Genomic DNA, 24,152 nt, shown 5'->3' on the forward strand with positions numbered 1-24,152 from the left:
CTCTCTTGTCATTTCCTAGCTGCGTGATCCTTGACCGAGCACATTAGGGAACTGAAAAGGACGTGCTCTACCTGCCAAATGAACATGAAAATAATAGAGTCCCCAGGGACGTGAGGATTTGCATGAGAATGCAATGGAAAGTGTGATGGGTTTAGCTTTCAATTTCACATATTTATTGAACATTTTAATAGCAAGACTGAACTAAGGTCTAGCCTGACATCGGTTTCCAGAGATTCGGGACTAATGGCAGTGGAGATAACTCAGTTGGTAAAGTGTTTGCCAAGCACGCGGCTCTCTGTTTCAATTTCCTCAAACCTGGTGCAGTCCAGTGTGATGACGCTGTATTAGCCAGCTCTGGAGAGACAGAAACAGGCACATTCCTGAAGTGTCTCCAAGCATCCACACTCACATGTGCACAAGCACACACATGTTCACACACATTTTAAAAAGTAGTATCTCCAAGTTACCATAATACCTCGAATAGCTAGCTCAACTATACTGTTTTGTTTTGTTTTTTTTAAAAAAAAAAAAAAACAAAAAAACAAGGTTTAGTCCCTAAAGGTGACTGTGAGTTAATCAGGAACGTTGTCTTTTGTTTTTTAATTTGCTGGTGGGGATCTCTCTTTTTTTTTTTACATGTGTTTTGGCTGCATATATACCATATGCATGCCTATGGAGATCAGAAGAGGGTATTAGATTCCCTGGAACTGGAGTTACATGAGATTTTGAGCCACCATTTTGGTGCCAGGAGTCGAACACGGGTCTTCTGCAAGAGCAGCCAGTGCTCTTAACCCCTGAGCCATTTCTTCAGCCCAGAATCTTTTTTTTTCTTTTTTCTTTTTTTTGGTTTTTTTTCAAGACAGGGTTTCTCTGTATAGCCCTGGCTGTTCTAGAACTCACCCTGTAGACCAGGCTGGCCTCAACCTCAGAAATCCTCCTGCCTCTGCCTCCCAGAATGCTTGGATTACAGGCGTGCGCCACTACCGCCCGGCTTCAGCCCAGAATCTTGTCTTAAATTGTCTTTCCAGAATTCAGTTGAGCCTGTCTTTTTTTGGTTTTTGGTTTTTGGTTTTTGGTTTTTTGGATTTGATTTTTTTTCAAGACAGGGTTTCTCTGTATAGCCCTGGCTGTCCTAGAACTCACTCTGTAGACCAGAGCCAGTCTTTTTGACCTGGGTCTTTAATTTTCTTACTCCAGAGACAGAGGTAGGAGGTTGTTTTATGAGATCCAGGCTTCCTGGACTCCATAACAAGTTCCAGGCCAGCCCTGGCTACAGAGTGAGTCTCAAACACAAAAACAGAAACAGAATCCAGTTTAATGGCATATATATTAGGAACAGAACCCTGCTGATCGGCACACAGCAGGAGCGCAGCAAGCCGTTTTCAGTCTTTAAAAAGGATGTCCTTGCTGACAAATGTATAAACACAAATGAGCACAACAGCTGTAATCCCAGCACTTGAGACACAGAAGCAGGAGGATTGCCACGAGTTCAAGGCTGCCTCAGGTTACATAGTGAGGCGAAGGCTAGCCCAAGTAATAGGGGAGTCTCGGTCTCAAACCACCATAACTGATTATTTGGGAAAATGTGGTAAAATCAGAGAATTCCATTAGTGTCAATTCCCTTGTTGTAGTTTTTATAAGTTTTCAAGATTACCATTGGGGGAAATGATAAAGGAGCACCTAACCTGGGCATGGTTCTGGTGGTGCACACAGACTGTCCCAGGCCAGAGAAAGACGGTGTTCTGGGGCTTGAGGATAGCCAGGGCTACTTGGCAAGGCTTTAAATCAAAAGCAAAACGAAACCAAGCAAACTAGAATACGCAAGATAGCTGGGTGGTGGTGGTACACGCCTTTAATCCCAGCACTCTGGGAGGCAGAAGCAGGCGGATTTCTGAGTTCGAGGCCAGCCTGGTCTACAGAGTGAGTTCCAGGACAGCCAAGACTACACAGAAAAACCCTGTTTCGGAAAAAACAAACAAACAAACAAACAAAAACAAAAACAAAAAAAAACAAAAGAAAAAAGTGATAATAAGTAGGATACCTTTATATTAGTTCTTAGAACTGCACACTAATCTGCAGTTTGATTTAGAAGATGGCTGTCTTTTGGGGGGCTAGAGAAATGGCTCAGTGATTAAAAGTGTGTGCTGCTAGCCAGGCGGTGGTGGCGCATGCCTGTAATCCCAGCACTCTGGGAGGCAGAAGCAGGCAGATTTCTGAGTTCGAGACCAGCCTGGTCTACAGAGTGAGTTCCAGGACAGCCAAGACTACACAGAAAAACCCTGTCTTGAAAAAACTAAATCCAAAAAACAAAAAAAAAAAACAAAAGTGTGTGCTGCTCATGGACTGGATCAGTGTTTGGTTCCCAGCATCCATGTCTGGGGGTTCACAGGCCCCTGCATCTCTGGTCCTCCTGAGATCTGATGTCACGGGCCTCCAGCACATCTGCACTTGGGTCTTCAGGAATCCAGAGACGGTAAAGCTGCTCTTTTCTGAAGCTATGCTGTATGTGTGTATATGTGTGTTTGTGTGTGTGTGTGTGTGTGTGTGTGTGTGTACTACCATGTTGGTGCTGGGATTTGAACCTGGGTCCTGTAGAAGAGCAGCCAGTATTCTTTTGTTTGTTTGTTTGTTTATTTAATGTATATGAGTACACTGTAGCTGTCTTCAGACACACCAGAAGAGGGTATCGGATCCCATTACAGATGGTCGTGAGCCACCATGTGGTTGCTGGGAATTGAACTCAGGACATCCAGAAGCACAGTCAGTGCTCTTAACCTCTGAGCCATCTCTCCAGCCCAGCAGCCAGTATTCTTAACTGCTGAGCTGCTGAACTATCCCTCCAGCCCTGAGAGAGAGAGAAAGGAAGAGAGAGAGAGAGAGAGAGAGAAAGAGAGAGAGAGAGAGAGAGAGAAACATGTATAGAAGCTTTATTTGTAGTAGGCACAAACAAACCAGAAATATTTCCATGCTATGTGAATGGTTTGTCTGGATGGACTACTGCTCAGAATGAAAACAATGCTCTGACACGTGTTTAATATAGGTGACCCTTCGAAGACACAAAACAAAAACAAACAGAAAAAGCAATTGCATGAGCTCTGTATTGTAGCGCTCTGCTGTAAAGCCAACCATTGGAAGACCAAGGAAGAAGAACTGATAGACTGAACCTAGTCTGGGCTATATTGAGAGATCTTCTGATCCCTTGACATAAAATATCACAATGATAGTAAAATATGACTTGCAATAGATATAAAATTCTAGAAAATGTAAACTAATCTATATTTTCCTGAATGCAAATAGCAGTTGCCTAGGAAGTCACCTGGTGACAGGTTAGGGAGGGGTAAGCTACAGAGAAGTCATTAGGGAAGTGTTTAGAGATGAAAATGATGTGTGTAGCCTGGTGGTGCTAATGGCCACATGTGGTAAAACTCATAGAATTACTCAAATGACATCTGTGCAGGTCAGTTTGGGTTTTGCTCTCTTGTTAGCCCCGCCCCTTTTCTTTTAGTGCTAGAGATCACACCTAGGGCAGAGTGCATGCCGTGAAGCGCTCTACCATCATCTATCTGTCCCTAGTGCTGTTTTCTCTTTTTATTTTGTATCATGGGCTGATTGATGATTGACTGGATGACAGACTGTATCATATGTCCCCATCTGCTCTTGAAGTCCTTGAGTAACTGCGGATGACCTTGTGCTTCTCATCCTGGTTCTCAGCTTTGGAATGCTGGGATTGCAGGTATGTACTGCAACATCAGGTTTATGTATTGTTAGAGAGCAAATCCAGGATTTGGGGCGCGCTAGGCAAGCAGTATATCAGCTGAGCTACATGTACAGCCTTTTTCTTTGTATTTTTGAAACAGGGTGCTAAATTTCCCCAGGCTGGCCTTGTAACTCTCTCTCTCTCTCTCTCTCTCTCTCTCTCTCTCTCTCTCTCTCCTCTCCTCTCCTCTCCTCTTTCCCCCCCCCCCTCTGCCCCAGATAGGCTTTGAGCTGGCAAATCCACTGCCTCTGTCTCCAGAGTAGCTGGGATTACTGTATCACCAAGCCCAACTCCCAAGTGCAGTTTACCATACATTAATTACATTTCAATGAAGCTATTTTATTGTATGTGAATAGGGGTTTTGCTTGCATGTGTATCTGTGCACCATTTGCATGCCTGGTACCCACAGGGGCCAGAAAAGGCTATCAGACGCCCTGGTACTGGAGTTACAGATAGTTGTAGCTGCCATGTGGGTGCTGGGTATTGAATCCATGTCCTCTGCAAGAGCAGCCAGTGCTTCAGCAGGTTAAAACCTCTGAGCCATTTCTGCAACCTGGAGTTAGCAACTTTACCTGTTATATTCACTATTGTTGAGATTTTCCTTCCTTCCTTCCTTCCTTCCTTCCTTCCTTCCTTCCTTCCTTCCTTCCTTCCTTCTTCTTTCCTTCCTTCTTTCTGTTCTTTCTCTCTCTTTCTCTCTCTCTTTCTCTCTTTCTTTCTTTCTGTCTTTCTTTCTTTCTTTCTTTCTTTCTTTCTTTCTTTCTTTCTTTCTTTCTTTCCTTCTTTCTTTCTTTTCTTTCTTTCTTTCTTTCTTTCAACATTGAGAAAAGTTTTATTACAGTTTCAAAGGAAATCCCCAGGCCAGACAATGTGAGCAGCTGCCAGGAAGAGGGAGACAGAGAAGGAAAGGAGAAAAGGCCTTTGAGTTCAACCGGCATGGAGGTCAGACACATGGTGGACAAACATCTGCATGTCAGAGATGGGTGCTTTAGAGAAAGAAGGAGCCGGGAGTTGATGGCGCACGCCTTTAATCCCAGCACTTGGGAGGCAGAGGCAGGCGGATTTCTAAGTTTGAGGCCAGCCTGGTCTACAGAGTGAGTTCCAGGATAGCCAGGGGGTACACAGAGAAACCCTGTCTTGAAACAAACAAACAAACAAACAAACAAACAAAAAAGAAAGAAAGAAAGAAGGAAAAGGTACAAAGTATCAGAGGAGTCATTCTTGGACTTTAGCTAGACCCTAAAAGGAAAAGGTAGAAGCTATGGGGGTGGGTGGGGGGTGCATGCCCTTAATCCCAGCACTGAGGAAGCAGAGGCAGGAGAATCTCTATGAGTTTGAGAACAGCCAGATCTACATAGCAAACTCCAGGACACCCAAGAATACATAGAGAAATCCTGTCTCAAATAACAACATCAAAGAAAGAAAAGAAAGGGAAAGAAAAGAAGGAAGGATGGAAGGAAAGAAGGAAGGAAGGAAGGAAGGAAGGAAGGAAGGAAGGAAGGAAGGAAGGAAGGAAGGAAGGAGCAGAGGAGAAGAAATAAAAGTCTTGTCTTTCTGACTTAGAAAGTCTAGGTCAGGGCAGACCCTGCACAGCCTTATGGTGGCTCCAGGGGACTGCCATTTATTTGTCTTTTGAAACAGGACTTGTCTAGAGAGCCCAAGGTATTAGAATTCACAACTCTTCTGCCTCAATCTCCTGAATACTGGGATCACAGGCAGGTACCATCATGCCTGGCTCTGCTGTTGCTGGCTCTTTATTTGTTTCTCCTAATGAGTAGAGAGAGATGTTGGGCATCTTCTCATGTGCTAATTAACATCCTCTGTATACCTTCCTTGAGCAAGTAAATAGTCTCATCTTTCAGCCATTTCTCATTTGGGCTATCAGTTTATGAATTGTGGATGAATTGCCTACACATCAGTATAAATGTGTCTCTTTTTGTGATGGAGCCTGGTACATTGAGACAGGCTCTTATACTGTTGTCTAGACGGGCCTGGAACTCAAGACAATCCTTCTGCCTCACTCTCCTGAGTGCTGAAATTACAGGGATGAAACAGAACCTTGTTTTCTACGGCCCTCTGCTGTCCACTTGGCCTTTGCGAGTCAGCCATGTTGGTGCACACAAGCTGTTTACCTAGCTTGCTATAGTCCATCCATCCATCCTTTGCAGAAGAAGAGCTGGGCTCTAGTTTGGGGTCACGTTAAATTGTGCTGTAGGGACAACTTCACAAGTGTTTCCTGGCACATGGGTGTGTGAGATTCTCAAGAATGTATAACTAGGAGTGGACCTTGGGGTTCTTTGAGATTGTGATTTTTACCAGGTAGTGACAGTTTCCAAAAGACTTGCACCTACTCTCCATCTGCAGTCAGGATCCTTCCTTAGGTCTCAGTTTCTCTTTGGAAAATAAGAGTTCAGATGGTTGGATTTCTTTTTCTTTTTTATCTTTCCTTCCTTCCTTTTTTTCTTGCATGTGTATGCATGTTAGTTTACATGCATGTATATGTGTATGTGCGCCCAGGCTAGAGGAGTACATTGGGTCTTCTGCTTTGTCAGTTTAGTCCCTTGAGATTGGATCTGGAATCAGGCTGGCAGTCAGTAAAGCCCCAGTGATCTTGTCTCTGTCCCCTGATCATGCTAGGGTTACAGATATATGTGGCCACACCCAACTTTTTAGGTGGGTGCTGGGGATTCCAACTCTTCTCTCATGATAGCACCTCAAGTGTTTTATCTGTTGAGTCATCTCCCAAATGAGCCATCTCCTCATCCCTCAGTGGTTGGATTTCTGACTCTTTTGGTTCTGATATTCTTGGAATACGTGGGTCAAGGAGCTCTGAAGAAGAGGCAGCGTAAGGGTGGAAGCATCCTTAAGGAAGGAAGTTAAGAGTGTGGATATGCAGTATACCCTATAAGCTTATGTGTCGGAGGAGGCATGGTACCCAGTTGCTGGTGATCTTTTGTGAGGAGTTTGGGCCTAGCTGGAGGAGGTAGATCTGTGGCGGTGAGCTATAGGATATATTACACATCTTTCTTCACCTGGTCCTCTTTAGGCTTTGGTTTCACCATGGTCTCTTCTTGGCTTCCTAGAGGTGAATAGCTTCTGCCTTGTGTTTTCTGCTACCATGATATTTTGCCTCACCTCACCTTGGGCCCAAAGCAATGGGTTCAGCAGGCCTTGGATTGACACCTTGGAAACCGTGAACCAAAATAAACCTTTCTTTCTTTTAGCTGCTTTAGATATTTGTCTCAGGAACAAAGAGAGGAGAAACAGCTAGGATGCGGCTGCCAGACATTCTTGCGGAACACATTGTCTTAAACTCTTCTTTTTTAATTAATTAATTCATTCATTCATTCATTTGAGCGTGTGTGTGTGTGTGTTTGTGTGTGTGTGTGTGTGTGTGTTCATGCTCACCACTTGTTAGAGTAAAATTTGTAGGAGTCAGTTCTCTCAGCCTTCGTGAGGGTTCCAGTGTTCAAATTCAGATTATCAGGGCTTGTAGCAAGCAGCTTTATATGCTGGGCTGTCTCAACACTATTTTTTTAATTAAAACATATAAGCATTTTATTTACGATTATAGTGTGTAAGCATGATGGGGCTGTATCTTGCTGACTGTGCATGCTGCATCTGTGGCGGTTAGAGGACAGCATTGTGGAACAGTTTTTCTCTGCCTACACGGATTCTGGGGATCAAAGGCAGATGGTCAGTCATGCTAGGCAAGTGCTTTTACTCACTGGGCCCTAAACTTCTTTTTCTTTTTTTAAAATATCTTATTTATTTATTTATTTATTTATTTATTTATTTATTTATTGTATATGAGTACACTGTAGCTGTCTTCAGACACAACAGAAGAGGGCATCGGATCCCATTACAGATGGTTGTGAGCCACCATGTGGTTGCTGGGAATTGAACTCAGGACCTCTGGAAGAGCAGTCAGTGCTCTTAACCACTGAGCCATCTCTCCAGCCCGGGTCCTAAACTTCTAAGAGTAAGTACTGAGTAGCAACATTGGCCTTGACACCAAGGCTTCTGCCTACCCTTAAGATAATTTCTAACCAGGGAACACAGGGAAGGGAGACAAATAGCAAAAATGATAATGTTTTTCTGAGATAAGGTTTAGTGCATTATCTGTAAGTCAAGAGTAAGTTATCCGTGTGAATAGGCGTGGTTAGGCAGGCTCTTCTGAAAGCGAAGACAGGGACATATCTGGTGAGGAGAAGGTAATGGCAGACAGGGAGATGGGGAGGGGTGGGGCAGACATGGGGTGACTCTGGAAAGGAACACTGTTCCCTGAGTACTGATGTGGCATCCTGGAGGGACAGTTGCTGCTCAATGAACTGGGAAGATTGTCACTTTAGCTCCCTAGTGGACAGCCATTGTCAGACAAGGAAGAGGGACTCTAGCTATACTTCGGGGGGGGGGGGGGAAGGGGGCTTCTCCAGGATACACTCACTTGGCTACAATGGCAGTCTGCTCAGTACTGGGGGGACATGAGCAGTGACTATTATCCTGGCACTGCATGGGGTGGAGCTCAATATATCTGCAGAAGTCTTGACTCCAGCTTTCCCAAGAGGTGCCTTAGACCCAGATGCGCTCAGGAAGGCCCTGTTGACTGCCTCCTGTTCTTATTGTTTCCCCTTCAATTGCTGCCTTCCCATCCCCAATTTCTAGCCAAGGATGACTTTGAAAGCCTGATCTCCTGCCTCTACTGGGGATTACAGCCATGTTTTACCATATCTCATGGTTTAGTTGGTGCTCTGTCCATGACAGGCAAGCACTTTTTGTTTTTTAAATATATTAGCCTTGGACTGGTTTGTATGTTTCTACTTCCCAAATTCTGGAATTAAACGTGTGTGGTACCAACTCTAGCTCTTCTTGCTTTATTTATTTATTTATTTATTTATTTGTTTATTTATTTATTGTTTTTTCGAGACAGGGTTTCTCTGTGTAGCCCTGGCTGTCCTGGAACTAACTCTGTAGACCAGGCTGGCCTCGAACTCAGAAATCTGCCTGCCTCTGCCTCCCAGAGTGCTGGGATTACAGGCGTGCGCCACTACCACCCAGCTGAAAAAATATTTTTTGTGTTGGTTTTTACAGACAGGGTTTCTCTGTGTAGCCCTGGCTGTCCTGGAACTCACTCTGTAGACCAGGCTGACCTTTCTTCCTTCCTTAAAATAGTATATAGTCCAGGCTAAACTGGAACTCGCTATGTAGATCAGGCTGGCCCTAAGTTTGAGGTGCTCCTGCCTCTGACTCTTGAGTATCGGAGTACCACGGGCCCACATGATCCTTATGTCCCAATCGCTTTATTGGCACATCCATTTCAGTGTTGATCCAGTGATGTGGCCAGTGAGTCACTAACATGTGCCTAGGCACTGGGGATAAATAGTGAGATGAGGAAGCCCCACCCGACAGGATCTCACTTCCCTCCTTCAGCTACTGCAGGTTGTAGGGCCAAGGACAGGAACTTAGTGATGAGATCATGACAAAGGCATTGTGGTGGTTTGAATAAGAATGGACTCTTTTGGCTCATATATTTTGATTGTTAGTCATCTGCAGGCATATACCTTTCTCAACCTACTTTTTTTTTAAACTTTATTTATTTAATGTATGAGTGCTCTGCTGCATATACCTTTGCCTCCCTGAAGAGGGCGTCAGATTCCCCTATAGATGGTTGTGAGCCACCATGTGATTGCTAGGAATTGAACTCAGGACCTCTGGAAGAACAACCAGTGCTCTCAACCGCTGAGCCATCTCTCCAGCCCTCAACCTACTTTAATAAGGGTTCAACCTCCTCTCTAGCCTACCACTCACCAGAAGGAGTGAAAAAGAAACATTATTAGGATTTGGGGGAAGTGGACCTGTTTAGAAATAGTTCCTTGGGGCGATTCCAATCTTCATTGTTTTCAGTCCAGTCCACTGGCAAACACCACACATGAATCAGCAAAGGCAGTTCAATCCAGAAGAAACTGACAGGCTCGCCAACTGGTTTAAGTCTGAGGAAGTGGAAAGAAGCCACAGGAACCTCATGAGAAGTTTTTTGATGAGTTTCTCTCTATGAACATAGTCACCACAAGCCAAACTCAGCAACGTCATGTAGTATAAGGCAAACCAATACATTAGTGTTGTCAGTGAAGACTCAAGTGGTGGAGCAAAGCAAACCAATGTTAGAGCTCCCGCTGTTTGCGGGGTCGTATTTATATTATTTCTAAATATCACTAGCCCTTTCCACGTGTCTTCTATAACAAAACATCCTTTCACCTGAGTCTGCTTCAGTGAAACATTCTTTCATCTGTTTGACATGAAAAACATCATTTGACATGACTCTCCAAAGAAACCAGAAGCCTCCACTTCAGTAGGCAAGGAGTGGCACTACTTTAGAAGGATAGAAGGTGTGGCCTTAGAAGCCGGCCGTGGTGGTGCACACCGTAATCCCAGCACTCTGGGAGGCAGAGGTAGGCAGATTTCTGAGTTTGAGGCCAGCCTGGTCTACAGAGTGAGTTCCAGGATAGCCAGGACTTCACAGAGAAACCCTGTCTCGAAAAAACAAAAAGACAAAATAAATAAATACATAAATAATACATAAATAAATAAATGTTGTCCTTGGTTTAGTCGGGCAGTGGTGGCGCACGCCTGTAATCCCAGCACTCTGGGAGGCAGAGGCAGGCGGATTTTTGAGTTCGAGGCCAGCCTGGTCTACAGAGTGAGTTCCAGGACAGCCAGCTCTCTCTCTCTCTCTCTCTCTCTCTCTCTCTCTCTCTCTCTCTCTCTCTCTCTCTCTCTGAAAAAAAAAAAAAAAAACAAACCAAATCCAAAAAACCAAAAAAAAAAAAAAAAAAAAAAGAGTTGCCTTGGTCATGGTGTCTCTTCACAGCAGTAAAACCCTAACTAAGACACAGATCTCTAATGAAAAGGAGTAGTCTGAACAAGGAAAATTAAAAACTGTAGTTTGAAGAGAAAAGAAGCATCAGGAAATGTAAATGGAGTTAAGTTCAGTGCTCATGGAGATACAGAGTTTAAAGAACAGTCTGGTGCTAAATGGAATAAAGGAAGCGGTGACCTCAGGGCAAGACCCTGCCCAGCTAAGCTTCCAACTTGTGAAAAGGATTTAAAGAAAAGCTTAAGTGAAGGAAATCACTAATTACAGAAAGCCAATGCAGATGCAACTGAACAATGGAGGCTCGTTCCAGCTACTGCAAGCAGCAGAATTTGGCAGCTTTGTCCACAGGGTTCTGGATTTAGAGTCAAAGACACAAGAAAGGCATTGTAGAATGTTCCTCTGCAGCTAAGGAAAGCTGCTGAGGCTAGGCATACACCAAGGGTGTCCCTGTATAGAGGCCCAGACAGGCCATTGTGTGAAGCTAAAGCCTCAATTGCTTTGGAAACCCCAAAATGGTGGAGATGCCAGAGCCATGAGGTAATCTGCCAAGGAGAGCTGCTAACAGGGAGAGGATCCAGCCCAAGAGAAAAGTGTGTTGCAGTCAACAAAGCTGAAAGGAGTTGGGGATCTAAAGAGCGCTTTGACATGAGACACAGGGATGCAGAATTTGTAGTCTTGCTTTGGTCCAGTATTTCCTCGCTAGGCTCCCTTTTTTCCCTTTCGGAATTGTAATGTATATTCTGTGCCATTGTATGTTGGAAGTATGTGATTTGCTTTTTAATTTTAATTTTACAGGGGTTACAGTTAAGATTGTGTTGGGTCTCCAAAGAAACTTGGATCTTTGAACTTCTAAATATTGTTGAGACTCTGATAGGCAATTGAGACTTTTGAAGTTAGACTGAATGCATGTTTTGCATTGTTGTGGCCATGGAGTGGTTTTGATGGTTTAATAAGATTGGCCTCCATTGGCTCATATATTTGAATTCTTTTTGTTTGTTTGTTTGTTTTGTTTTTGTTTTTTGAGACAGGGTTTTTCTGTGTAGCTCTGGCTGTCCTGGAACTCACTCTGTAGACCAGGCTGGCTTCGAACTCAGAGATCTGCCTGCCTCTGCCTCCCAAGTGCCGGGATTAAAGGCGTGTGCCACCACTTCCCGGCTTGAATTCTTAATCATCAGGGAGAGGCACTGCTTGAGAAGGATAGGAGTTGAGGCCTTGTTGGAGTAGGTGTGGCCTTGTTGGAGGAAGTGTGTCACTAGGGGTGGGCTTTGAGAGTTCAAAACCCCAAGCCAGACCCAGTGACTCTCTCCCCTCCCTGTGGATCCAGATGTAGAACTCTCAGCTACTGCTCCAGCACCATGTCTGCCTGCATGCTGCCATGCCTCCCGCCATGACAGTAATGGACGAAACCTCTAAAACTGCAGCAAGCCCCAACCAAATGCTCTCTTTTCTAAGAGCTGGTTGTGGTGTCTCTTCACAACAATAGAACACTAAGACAGGTAGATTGTTTATCTGCAAACTGACATTAATGCTCAGCTCAAGCTGTGGCCATGAGGAACATCTGCTAGAACCCTTGTCTTCTGTTGCGTTGCTGCTCAATAAATTAGTTGAAGTGAGCCGGGTCATGCCTTTAACTACAGTACTAAAAGCAGACAGGCAGGTATCTGTGACTTACAGGCCATAGTGAGCCCAAGCCAGCCAGGGCTGCACAACGAATACAAACAAAACCGAAAAATAATTAGCTGAAGATGATTAAAATCTAGGAGGGAGCCACTTGCCAGTCTAAGACCTTTGGAATGGAAGAGTTCCCAAAACCTGAGCATGGGAATTAGTGCTTATAACCTTCTATAATGCCGTAGACCTGCCCGGAAGAGGCTGAGGGTGATTATAATGGGGAAAAGCAAAAGATTTGAAGCTTTTGAATAAGATACCAGAACAGTTAGACGATGGTGCCTGGCTTGATTAGCACAGATCAAGGAACCTCTCTGGTATCTCACATAGCTATTTTTCCTTCCTCTCTGTTTCCCTTTCTTTTTTTGGAGACAGAGCCACTAAACAACCATGTATCCAAGGATAGATCTTTGCCTCTGTTTCCCAAGTGCTAGAATTAAATATAGACTTGTGCCACCATGCCTAGCTTCCACCAGATACTTTCTTTTTTCTCTTAACTTATTGTGATGGTTTGTCTATGCTCAGAATGGGGAGTGGCACTATTAGAAGGTTTGGCCCTGTTCAAGTAGGTACGGCCTTTTTAGAGTAGGTGTGAGCTGTGGGTGTGGGCTTTAATACTCTCATCCTAGCTGCCTGGAAGTTAGTCTTCCACTTGCAGCCTTCAGATGGAGATGTAGAACTCTCAGCTCCTCTTGCACCATGCCTGCCTGGATGCTGCAGTGCTCTTGCTCTGACTATAATGGACTGAACCTCTGAACCTGTAAGCCAGCTCCAATTAAATATTGTCCTTGTAAGAGTTGCCTTGTTCATGGTTCACAGCAGTAAAACCCTAACTAAGACACTTAGTTTCCTTTCTCTTTTCTAAAACCAGCCCAGCCCATGCCTAATAGGGCTTTGATGAGGTGGGTGGGTAGGGGTGCTCGATCCTTCAGCAAATATTTGTTGAGTACTTCGTAAGTGCCAAGGCCTTATTCAAAGTGCTCTAAGGTCAGCAAAGAAGGAAATGTCAGGATTCCATCATCAGGTACAAAATATAGCCCTGAAGAATAACTTAATAAAAATGGAATTGAAGGAGCCAAGGGCAAGTGCAGTTTGACACTTTAAAAAACTTTGTGTTGATTCTTTTCGAATTTCACATCAGGCACTCCAATCCCATCCATCTTCCTGTCCCCCTTAGTGTCAACCATTGGAATGCTCCATCAAAAAGAAAATTAAAACAAATCAAAGCATCTCACTGTGGAAGCTGTCGTGTGTCACATAGTATACCCTTTCATCCACACTTCTTTACCTGCACATGTTCATTGCAATGTGTCATTGGTTTGGTTAGAGGCCTTTGGCTTCTGCTACACTATCAATACTGGAGATTCCTTGGAAAATCCTCCCAGAGATCTTGATGTTGGCCTGTAGAGATCCTGCAGCTTTGGATCTGCAGGACCAACTCCAGTTGTTCCAGTGGTGCAAACATTGGGTTGATGTTGGGGTGGGCCAACTCAAAGCCCTGGATTCGGACCTGGGTGGTAGCTGAGTTGGTTAGGTCACCAGCTCTTCTGTACCACATCACCAGGGCGAGCTTCAGGCAATTTGCAAATTTTATTGATTTTGCCAAATCGACATTAAAAAAAAAGCTTATAGTTGTTTCTTACCTGGATACTTGTTTGTTTAGGAGTGTTATTTATTTGATTTTTTTTGTTTCTTTTTTTCCCCTTTTTTGCTTGTTTGTTTTTCAAGACAGGGTTTCTCTGTGTAGCCTTTGCTATCCTGGAACTCACTCTGTAGACCAGGCTGGCCTTGAACTCAAAGATTCTCCTGCCTTTGCCTCCCAAGTGCTGGGATTACAGGCGTGCACCACCACTGCCTGGCCATCAAAAGCTCTTAACAGCTGAGACATCTCTCTAGCTCCAATGTTTTGTTTTGCTTGGACAAAATCTTACTGTATAGCTAAGGCTTTCGTCAAACTCCTCATCATCCTTCCTGGGACTCCTGAATGCTGAGAGTATTGGGTTACCTTCCCAAGGCCGCTGTTCTCCACCATTGAGTGGGGACCCTTTAGAAGGGCTTTGAATGACAAAGGAGTTGCATATCAGATATTCTGCATATAAGATATTTAAATTATGATTCATAACAGTAGCAATATTACAGTTATGAAGTAGCAACAAAATAATTTTATGGTTGGGGGTCACTACAACATGAGGAACTGTATTAAAGGGTCACAACATTAGAAAGTTTGAGAACACTGCCCCACCACATTCTGTTGGAAATTCCTTTTTCTTTTCTTCTTTTTTTGTTTGTTTGGTGTTGTGTTGTTTTTTTTCTGTGTATAGACCAGGCTATCCTGGAACAGGCTATCCTGGCCTCGAACTCACAGAGATCTACCTGCCTCTGCCTCTCAAGTGCTGGGACTAAAGGTGTGTGCCATCATGCTGGACTGAAGGTTATTTTTTCTAACCAAAGGGATAGTTGTGTCGTAGACCAGGCTGCCTGAAACTGATAGAGATCCACCTGGGGGCACAGACACTACAGTGTGTGTATGTGGAGGTCAGAGGACAACTTTGTGGAACCGTTCTTCAGTTGTCTTTATGCGGGTTTGGCCATGGAACTCACATCACCCTTGCATAGCAAGTCTTTTACCTGCTGAGCCATTTTTCTGGGACACGCCACAGGTGATCCACATTAACTACAGTCTTCTGGCTAGCCTGTGACGACTAGCTAGTCCCAAGGGTCCACATAGTTATTCCAGCATTTGGGAAGCAGAGGCAGGAGGATGGGCGTTCTAAGTTATTCTCTATATTTATACAACAAGTTTAAGAACAACCTGGGCTACAAGTTACCCTGTCTCAAACAGCAAACAAACAAATGGCACTAAAAAAAAATCTGAATTGCAGTCCTCCGGGGCTTGAATTTGAGTAATTTCAGAGAAGATATTTACTTAGGGAGAAGTGATCCCTCACAAAGATCTGGGTAGGCTCTAGGCTCCTCCCTCAATTTCAGGAGCAAGGGGCACTATAAACTGTTATTTCTAAAGAATGAGTATGAGGGAAGGGACCAAAAAAATGACATCATCAAGAAGCACACGCTGGTCAAGCATGGGTATAAGTTCAGCTAGCCACAGGCTGGCTGAAAAGGGCCTGGGAGTGGGGGGAATGAGTTCGCCCAGGAGAGTGTTGCAACATTGTTGCAGGGAGCTTTTGACCCAGGGTTTTTGCCAGGGGCACAGCCATGCTGATTCTCTGCACCCTGGGCTGACGCATCACCTGAGCTGATTAGAGGATGATTCTGGCCTCCTTCCTAGAGCTGGAAAATTGTTAGTTTCTGGGACCGTGTCCGGGAAGACATACTGGGACTAAGGGAAAAGCAAGAGAAGCTTCCGTCTGATTTCAAATGTTCTGCCCCACAAGTTCTAGGGTACCTGTTAGACTGGGCGCTCCAGTTTTGGTTTTAGAAAATATGTTCTATCTCTCACAAGTAACAAAAAAGAGGAGGCTGTTCATTGCTTTCGGTGTCTTAGTTTGAGGTTGGGGGTGGGAGAAAGAGGTTGGGCAGGTATGGCCCCAGTCCTAGGTTTTAATCTCAGATAAATGATCAGCTCCGCCCAGATCTGCGCTCAGGTGAGCCTGTAAGAGGACTCGCATTGGGACTGGCGTCCTTCTGGCCTCACTAGTTTACCCCTTCGTCCAATCTATGGACAAAGTCTGATTGTGCAGCGTGGTCATGTAATCTGGCTCTAGTAAATTCCATGGGGAGAGTTCCAGGAGCGGAGAGGTGACACGTGTGCAAGGAAAGCAGACTTAGCTTTCAAAAGCAGGTCTAACGCACTGGGTTTGGTGTGGCAGCTCACAAGAGTCTGGGATAAGAATGTCAGTTGCTCCCATGGGAGGGAGGAAGGGGACGCCAGGTCCTGCAATAAGTGCTACAGCCTTTTGGGCCAACAACCCCCTCCCTCAGCTACCCAACCCAGCGGCTGGCCGGCCCAGCCCCTGAAGCGATCAGGCCACAGCCCCCAGCCTCGTAGGTTCTCCTCCTAGAGCCGCCCGGCCCATCTCCCCATCCCAGGCCCCGCCCACGGTCCCGCCCACTTCCAGGACTACAAGTCCCATCGGCCCCGGGTCAGGCCTGAGGGCGGGGCCACCTCAGCAGCGAATGGGGAGGAGCCTAGAGCTCAGGCTACGGAACGCGTGTGCCCAATCGCCGGGCTGCTTGGCCTGTGAGCTGATGGGGGGCGGGGAGGAGCCCGCTTGGGCCGGGACAAAAGCCGGATCCCGGGCAGCTCCAGGCGGCTGGAGCGATCCAGAGAGTTGGGGTGAGCTGGTGCTTACGGACAGAGAGCCGCACTCGGGCTTTCTCGAAGAGGTGAGTACCGCAATCGTAGGCGCGGGTGCGACCACCCAGTACCCACTGAGCTTCCTGCTTCCCTCCCCCAACCCGGAACCACCTCCGGGCTCGCTGGCTGGGCGCTCCCGCGCGCTCCCTGCACCTGCTCGGAAGTTTTGTGCGGATCTCAGCTTTATAGTAGTCTTCGCCCCAGCCGCGGGCCGCGTGTCTACACCCTCCCAATCATTTTCTAGTTCCTGGGAGTTTGTACATTGCTTGCCACCGACCTTGCTTCTCCTCCCTCCTCCGGATTTGCCTTTGAGCGGTCCTGCTTCTCAGCTCCACCCAGGACCAGCTCTCGAGTCTTCTCGGGCTTTTTTGGGACACTTTTTTGGGCCCCATTCGGGTTCCCCACCGGATGCCGGGGCAGGCAGAAGAGATGGCGGTGGCTATTCTCCCCACGCCGGCCGCTCGCAGGCCGGACCCAAGCAGGCCCGTCCTGTTAGTTCTGTGGTGAATCCTTTAAGCTCTATGTCGAAGTGGAGGGAGCGGGCCCTGGCCACGCGGGGTTGTGCTGTTTCAGAGTGCCTGAGGCCTTGCTGCGAGGACTTGGCACCGGAGCGGCGGCGCTGGATGGGCTCTCCCTGCTAAGGAGCTCCCTACTGGTGCAGCCCCCAAACAACAGATGGTCGGAGTGCCCAGGAGTCTGGATGAGACAAGCTCCTAGGGTGTGTGTATAAGTGTGCGTGTGTGCGCGCGCGCGTGTATGCAAAGGATGCTACCTCTGCCTCCTGTCAGGCCTGGCAGAGGTCTGGTCCCCAAAGCCTGCTGCTTTCACCAGTCTTGAAGTTCTGCCATGAGGAATCCCTCCTGATATAATTTTGGAAAGGACAGCATAAGGCACTTTAGTCTGCCAGTCCACCCTGTCTGTCCCCGCATTAACTTTGAGCAGTATTTTGGGTTTCTTTAATATGGAGAGATAACTTCCCCGGAAGGATCATTTCCACCTCTTAGAAAGCTGCTTAAACGTACCCCCCATCCAGGAGGGGGGGAAGCAGGCGGTAAAAGGAGGCCTTGAAGACAGAGTAGCTGCTGTTTTTAATCTCCATTTAGACACTGTCTGCTACAGCAGCGAAATACTCAAGAGAATTCTGCCCCGTTCTTTGCTAAGGGTTTGCTTGCTTGTCGCCCCCTCCTCCTCCAGTCCTTAAAGTGAGAGTGTTTTGTGGATCCTAAGAACCATCCTCATGGGTTCCCGAGGAGCCTTCATAAAAGGCAGGCTTCATTCATTCCTCCTTCTCTCTGGGCTGCTCCTGGAGCCTGTGTGAGTGAATTTAGTCCTGGGTTACTCAGGAAAATAGCCCATTCAACTCAAAAGCCCCCTTTCTCGGAAAGACAGAGAGACAGACAAAGACAGAGACAATGTGAATGTGTGTTTATATATGTACATGTGCATTTGGATTCTTGGGCATCGTTTCCCATGAAGAGTTTGCAGGGTATTGTCACCAGGTAACAGTTTGTTGGGGGGAGTGGGAGCTCAGCTCTGCTGTGAAACCATCCATCACAAATTTGACAGCATGATCAGCGGCTGAGAAAGGGTTTGGGGTGTGTTGGGGGGGTCCCCAATCCCTGGTTTGGATGCACTTTGTCTCACTGTTCCTAATAACAGAAGTTTTCACATGTTTGAGTATGGGCAAACTTCCCTCGGGTTTTTCAGGCTTTTTAGATTCTGGAAGAACCTCAAAGATCTGTTGCTCTTGAGAGCAAGGAATCGATGATGAGTGAAGTTTTGATTGATCTCTAGCAGGCCTCCCTGGATGTATGAGCTGCCCTGCAGAGAAGCCAGGCCCTTCGTCCAGTTATTCTATGAGTCCTTTGTCTCAGCCTTTCCAGCTAAGTCACACAGCTCTGGTGGCCCATCTTGTTTTTGTAAACTGGCAAACCGTTCCTATATTATCTGCCTGTTATTTTTTTTTTTTCCTCCTGACCGGAGATGTCCCTCCACCCCACCTGGCACCATCTCATGCAGATGGACTCTTAAGATCTGAGACGTAAAACAATTGTCATTTCCTTCAGTTGCCTGAGGTTGTACTTTTTCCTTCATTCTTCCCTTAGTTAGGTCTTGGGTCTGTTTTGGGAGGTACTACATTCTGGGGACTGTGGTCAGTCTTCTGTCAACTGGCTTATGAGGAGGCCTAGCTGAGGGGCTTCCTTTCTCCTGAAGTGTGTTATCCTATTTGTTGAAGGTGCATGAATGGCAGGAAGTGGTTAGCGCTGCCCCCTCCTCTTTCTGACAAAGGTGCCCTGGGCTGCATTCTGTCTGGGAGGTGGGTAGGGGTGGGTGTGCCCATTCGATTTCAGGACCTGTTTTTCTGGTCTGAGTCAAGAAGGTTGGGAAATGGAACTGGAGTGGGTGGGGGTGGAGGACTCTGGGGCAGTGGGGCTGGTTGGGGCGCCTCCTTCAGAAACAGAGAGTTCCAAGCCATCCCAGAAGCCCCTTTCTGGCTACCCACTTTGAGCCAGAGCCCAAGCTGAGTGTGCCCATTGTGGTGAGTTAAGAAAGAGAGAGGCAGCCTAGCCAGGCCTAGCATCTGAAGCCTCTCCAGCGTGGCCTGTTGGCAGGGGACTGAGTTCACTGTAGCCCTGTGACACTTGCCTTCCCCAGGCTTGGAGAGAACCCTCACCTTCTGGGATGTATCAGCCAACCAGCTCCTTAACTCCCCCTCCTCACAAGTACTTGACTTTCTCCCTTGAGCAAATTTAACAGCTTCCATTCTGGCCCTTTGGGAGAGCCAGGGGCAGCTTGGCTTGATCTAGGCAGGCACTTGGCATGACTGTGTTTCCTTTCTCCATCTCTTCTCAGTGTTCTCCACAAGCTGCTCTGGAGGAGTATGGGTGTGTCTGGCAAGGTAGTGGGGCAGGAAGGATGAGAGAATTTTCCTTGTAGACTCTCCTGAGTTGAAGGGGGCCAATCTTGGGAGAAATGGTCTTTCTGTTGGGCTACAGTAGCTGTTTCCTAGAGAATTAGTTGTAAGAGTGTTAAGAATCAAATCCTAACTGGTGAATCGGGTTTCTTGGGCAAGTTCACCCGCTCCCTCTGGATTTTGATTCTTCATCGAAGAAATGGAATTACGAATCTTAGTGGACTTGATGCACTCCCATGATAAGTTATTTTTTGTAGTACTGGGGAGCAGTCCCAGGGCCGTATGCGTGCTGGGCAAATACTGCCAATGAGTTTTCTCTGCACGTCACCAAAGATAGCTTCTGCCTTCTCCCCAGTCCTGGCTCAGTTAAGGAATGACTAGGACAGGGTGGTCCCCAGAGAGACCTCTGTTTTGCTTAGAGGGTTTTGCTCCAAGCTCACAGCTGAGATGACTCAGTGGGGTGGATGGGATGATCTGTAGGTCACACATCCCTCCCTTGTGACTGCTATGTACTTGGAGGTGGGAGTCTGGAGTCCCAGTAGGTAACTCCTTCCTTCCACCCCACCAGGGCCTGTACTCTATCAGGGGACAGGGGATATATGTGAGTCAGGCTGGGGGTGGGGTGGGGGGAATGAAACCTGGGGAGAAATAAGGCCAGCAGTGTTCTTCACAGGTCATAGGACATAAAGACCGGTGTGTCTGGGCCCACCTCAGAGAACAGTATTCACATTTGGATCTGACTCTTGGTGTTCCTAGCTTCCCCTTTGATCTGCCTTTGGCCTTTTACTGAAGGTGGTTGTGGCCAGCTAGTTTGCCCAGAGGGAGTAGAGACAAGGTTAAGGTCAAGCCAAGAGTTCCAGAAGAATTGCACTTTTTTGTTGTTGTTTATTCTCCCTTCCTCTTTCCTTCCCTCCTTCCCTCTCTCCCTCTCTCCTTCCCCCTTCTCTCCTTCCATCCCTCCTTCTCTTTCTCTTTTTGAGACTGGATCTCTTATGGCCCAGGCTGGTCTTGACCTTGTGAGCCTTCCCCCTCTACCTCCCAGGTGAGGGGAATTATGAGAAGATAATACTGTATCTGGAACTACCTTCATGCTTTTTATAATTTCCTCACCTCAGGTCTAGATCTGTGCAGCTGACAGTGATGCTGCTTCGGTGACGCCGTCCATCCCCTCCTGCCAGGGCGGCCCTTTTTCTTTCTCTCGAGAAAAGCCAAGATCTTGTTTTACTGTTTAGGGGCAACTAGGAGTAGATCCAGCCTGTTGGAGAAGATAGTGCTTTAACCTTCCTGTGCAAACTGACCAGCCAGTTTCTCTTCCCCTTGTAGGTAAACCGGGTCCCTCTGCAGCCATGTCAGCGAAGGCAATTTCAGAGCAGACTGGCAAAGAACTCCTGTACAAGTACATCTGTACCACCTCAGCCATCCAGAACCGCTTCAAGTATGCCCGGGTTACTCCTGACACAGACTGGGCCCATCTGCTGCAGGACCACCCGTGGCTGCTCAGCCAGGTAACTGTGTACCCCGAGCCCTTCTTTCCAGCTCAGGCTCTGAGGAGGGGAAACATTTGATTTGTTGGAGGGGTCCCAAGGAGTTCCACAGTTGCAGATTGTCCGCAGCAGGCTGAACAGGGTCTTGAGTTTGCTCTGGGCCCTTCATATGGAACCAGACAGACTGGTATCCAAATCACACCTCTCCATTTATGAACCGTGTGGCCTGGGGCAAACCATTTCACTTCTCTTGAGTTAAGTTCCCCATCTGTCAAATAGGGATAACAATTTATGAGCTATAAGGATTAGCAGGAATATCCAGGATGCATTTAGTGTGCTGTCCAGCAGTTGGTAGAGAGAGGCTCAGTTAAACAAAAATCGATGATGTCTACCATGGTGGAACCTTTAATCCTAACACTTGGGAGGCAGAGGCAGGAGGATCTCTGTGTGTTTGAGGCAAGCCTGGTCTACAAAGTGAGTTTTATGACAGCCAGGAATATTACACAGAGAACCCCTTCCTTCAAAACAAAACAAACAAACAAACAAACAAAGGCTTATACTTCCTGTCCCCAAAGTGGAACCTGTCAGGACATTTAAGAAGTGGGTCGTTGAGGCTAGAGAGATGGCTCAGTGGTTATGATCCAGTACTCTTCTTGTAGAGAACCTGGGTTTAGCGGCTCAGTGGTTAAGATCCGGGACTCTTCTTGTAGAGCACGTGGGTTTAGCTCCAGCATCCACTTGGCAGCACACAACCATCTGTGACTCTTGTTTCCGGGTGTTCTGATGTCTTCTGCATACGTGTAGGCAGAGCACACCTACACATAGGAATGAGTAAATAAAGAAGTGGGGCCTTGTACTTTGTGAAAATAACTGATGGCTGAGCATGATCAACCTGGCAGAGATGCTCTTAAGATCCCTTTATAGCATCTTTGGGGTGGTTCGGGAAGCCCTTAGACTTCTTTGGCCAAGACAAGGCCTTATAATGGTTCGTTTTTTCCCTTTCCGGGGCAGCTGAGATGGCAGTGCATTTCCTGTACTGGAGCTAGGGGCTGGTTTGCCTGGCCTGTTGTGGTTAAGGTTTAAAACTGGGATGGGGTCGATCAGATTATCTCCAGAGGGCCTAAGTCTTCGAACACAAGAACTGGTCCATGTTTTAAACGTGGTTGGATGATGCGGCTAATTCCTACATGGAGAAAGCACGAGATTGCTCATTCAGCAGATGTCTACTGAGTGTCTACTCCGCCAAGCTCATCCTGACTGTCTCCTGGTGGTCAAAAGATTTGGCTGGGGTAGTCAAGGAAAACTTCCAGGCAGGAGAGTGGCCCTGATTGATAAATGTGAGCTAGATCTGGAAGCAGGGCGATCAAAGCCATATAGCTTCACTCCCTTCAGTCCCTTTTCCTTCCCCAACCCTTTTCATTCCAGAGCTTGGTTGTCAAGCCAGACCAGCTGATCAAACGTCGAGGAAAGCTTGGCCTAGTCGGGGTCAACCTCTCTCTGGACGGAGTCAAGTCCTGGCTAAAACCTCGACTGGGACATGAGGCCACCGTGAGTCTTGGTGTAGGGGGTGGTCAGGGTGGTAACAAACAATCTGGTGACCTCCAGATCAACCGACCCATGGCTCATAACCTAACCAGTTACATAGCAACAGAGAAAAAGATGGAGTGTGGACTGCCTTGGCTGTAGCCCAGTCTCGCTGGTCATTCCCAGTTTGTCAGAAGATCAGTCCATTGATACTGCTTCAGATAAGATGCACTACAGTTGTAACCCCAGAACAATTAGGAAGCTAGAAGCTGTGACCACCAACATGGAGATAGGACTCGTATTTATTCTGAGAACTGCTTGCTCTCCGAGTGACATACTTATCAGGAGGGTGGATTAAACCAACATGAAAAAGGGGAGCTGAATAATTATTAGGCAAGAAAGATACATCGGTTGGAGAGCCATGGGTGGAGACAGTTATTAATGCCGAAGATTAAATTCTGTTCTCCCAGTTCCGTGATTACTCTCAGCTATGAGGATGAGAGCTAAGATGAAATGTGGCTTAGGAAGGCTAAGCTGTGCTCTGAGGTGGAACTGTTTCTTCTCTTTCTCACTCTCCAAGGGAAGTGGAGAAGAGGTAGGGTTGGTGGGTCTGAAGCTTAGCCTAGCCTGGGAAGGATGTGTTTCTATCTGCTACAGATTCTACAGTATTCTACAGATACTGGTGCTTGTCTGCGATAGGCTTGGGTGAGAGATGAGCTGTTCTTTTCTGTGGCCACCCTGGGAGGTGGCATTATCCAATTTCCTCCATGTTGGGCTTCCTCAAAGCATCTCCTACTGTTTGTGTCCTAGTCTCCGGTCCTTGTGGGTAAAGACAGATCTTTGAAGCTGTGAGTCCGGGGATGGAGAGATCTGACCTTTCGGATCCCAGGCCCCTGGGGAGAGGGTGGTAGGGCTGGGTACTGAACAGTGTCCCCAGGGAGCACATCATGCTCTCCTCCCAGCAAAGTGGTGGGAGCGAGCTGTCCCGGACATCTGAGCTCCGCAGCAGGGTCAGACCTGGCTGGAGCGGCTCATTACCTCTGATGGATCACTGTCTGGTCCCTGACTCAGCAATGACGCACGGCAGGCCAGGCGGGGGGCTCGGATGAGGGCTGTCTCGCCTTTGCTGCCGCCAGGGACCCACTCAAGCTGATTAGCTCTGCAGGCCTGTTGTCTTCAGCCAGGAAACACAGGAGGAAAATTTTTTTACCTAATCAGCCTTTGGCTCTCTTCTCCCCTACCCCCTCAGGCCTAGAGTCATGTCCTCGGGCTGAGTCACTGTGTCTACCTCACCTCAGGGCAAAGGAGTGTGCCATCACCATCAAACCCAAGTTCCCATCTCCCTGCTTGATTGCCTGGCCAGTGAGATTGATCACTGGGCAAGGTGCTTGCCACCAGGCCTGCTGACCTGTGTTTGATCCTTGAGGTGGATCCACAAGGTGGAGGGGGAGAACCATCTTGAGTTACCCACAGATCTCCACTCCTAGACGTGGCACGCATACATTCCTGTCCCCCTCCCCAAACATAAGTAAAAGAATTTATGTAAAGAGGGAATCTCCTGAGAACTCCTCAAGTTCATCTGCGACCCCATTGTCCTGACCTCTGTGACGTCA

The 24,152-nt window shown here is 47.0% G+C and overlaps 1 protein-coding gene across 2 annotated transcripts in view; it reads left to right on the forward strand.

Moving 5' to 3' along the window:
• The first annotated feature begins 16,491 nt into the window (after nucleotides 1–16,491).
• Acly (ATP citrate lyase) overlaps nucleotides 16,492–24,152 on the forward strand; it is a 52,096-nt gene continuing 44,435 nt past the window's right edge. For both annotated transcript variants that reach the window (XM_052194098.1, XM_052194099.1), the window contains exons 1-3: nucleotides 16,492–16,646; nucleotides 20,855–21,036; nucleotides 22,441–22,563. In XM_052194098.1, the coding sequence (XP_052050058.1) occupies nucleotides 20,878–21,036; nucleotides 22,441–22,563 (282 nt within the window). In that variant the 5' untranslated portion in view covers nucleotides 16,492–16,646; nucleotides 20,855–20,877. The remainder of the gene's footprint in view (nucleotides 16,647–20,854; nucleotides 21,037–22,440; nucleotides 22,564–24,152) is intronic.

This window comes from Apodemus sylvaticus, chromosome 10 (genome assembly GCF_947179515.1).
Source record: "Apodemus sylvaticus chromosome 10, mApoSyl1.1, whole genome shotgun sequence".
NCBI lineage: Eukaryota > Metazoa > Chordata > Mammalia > Rodentia > Muridae > Apodemus > Apodemus sylvaticus.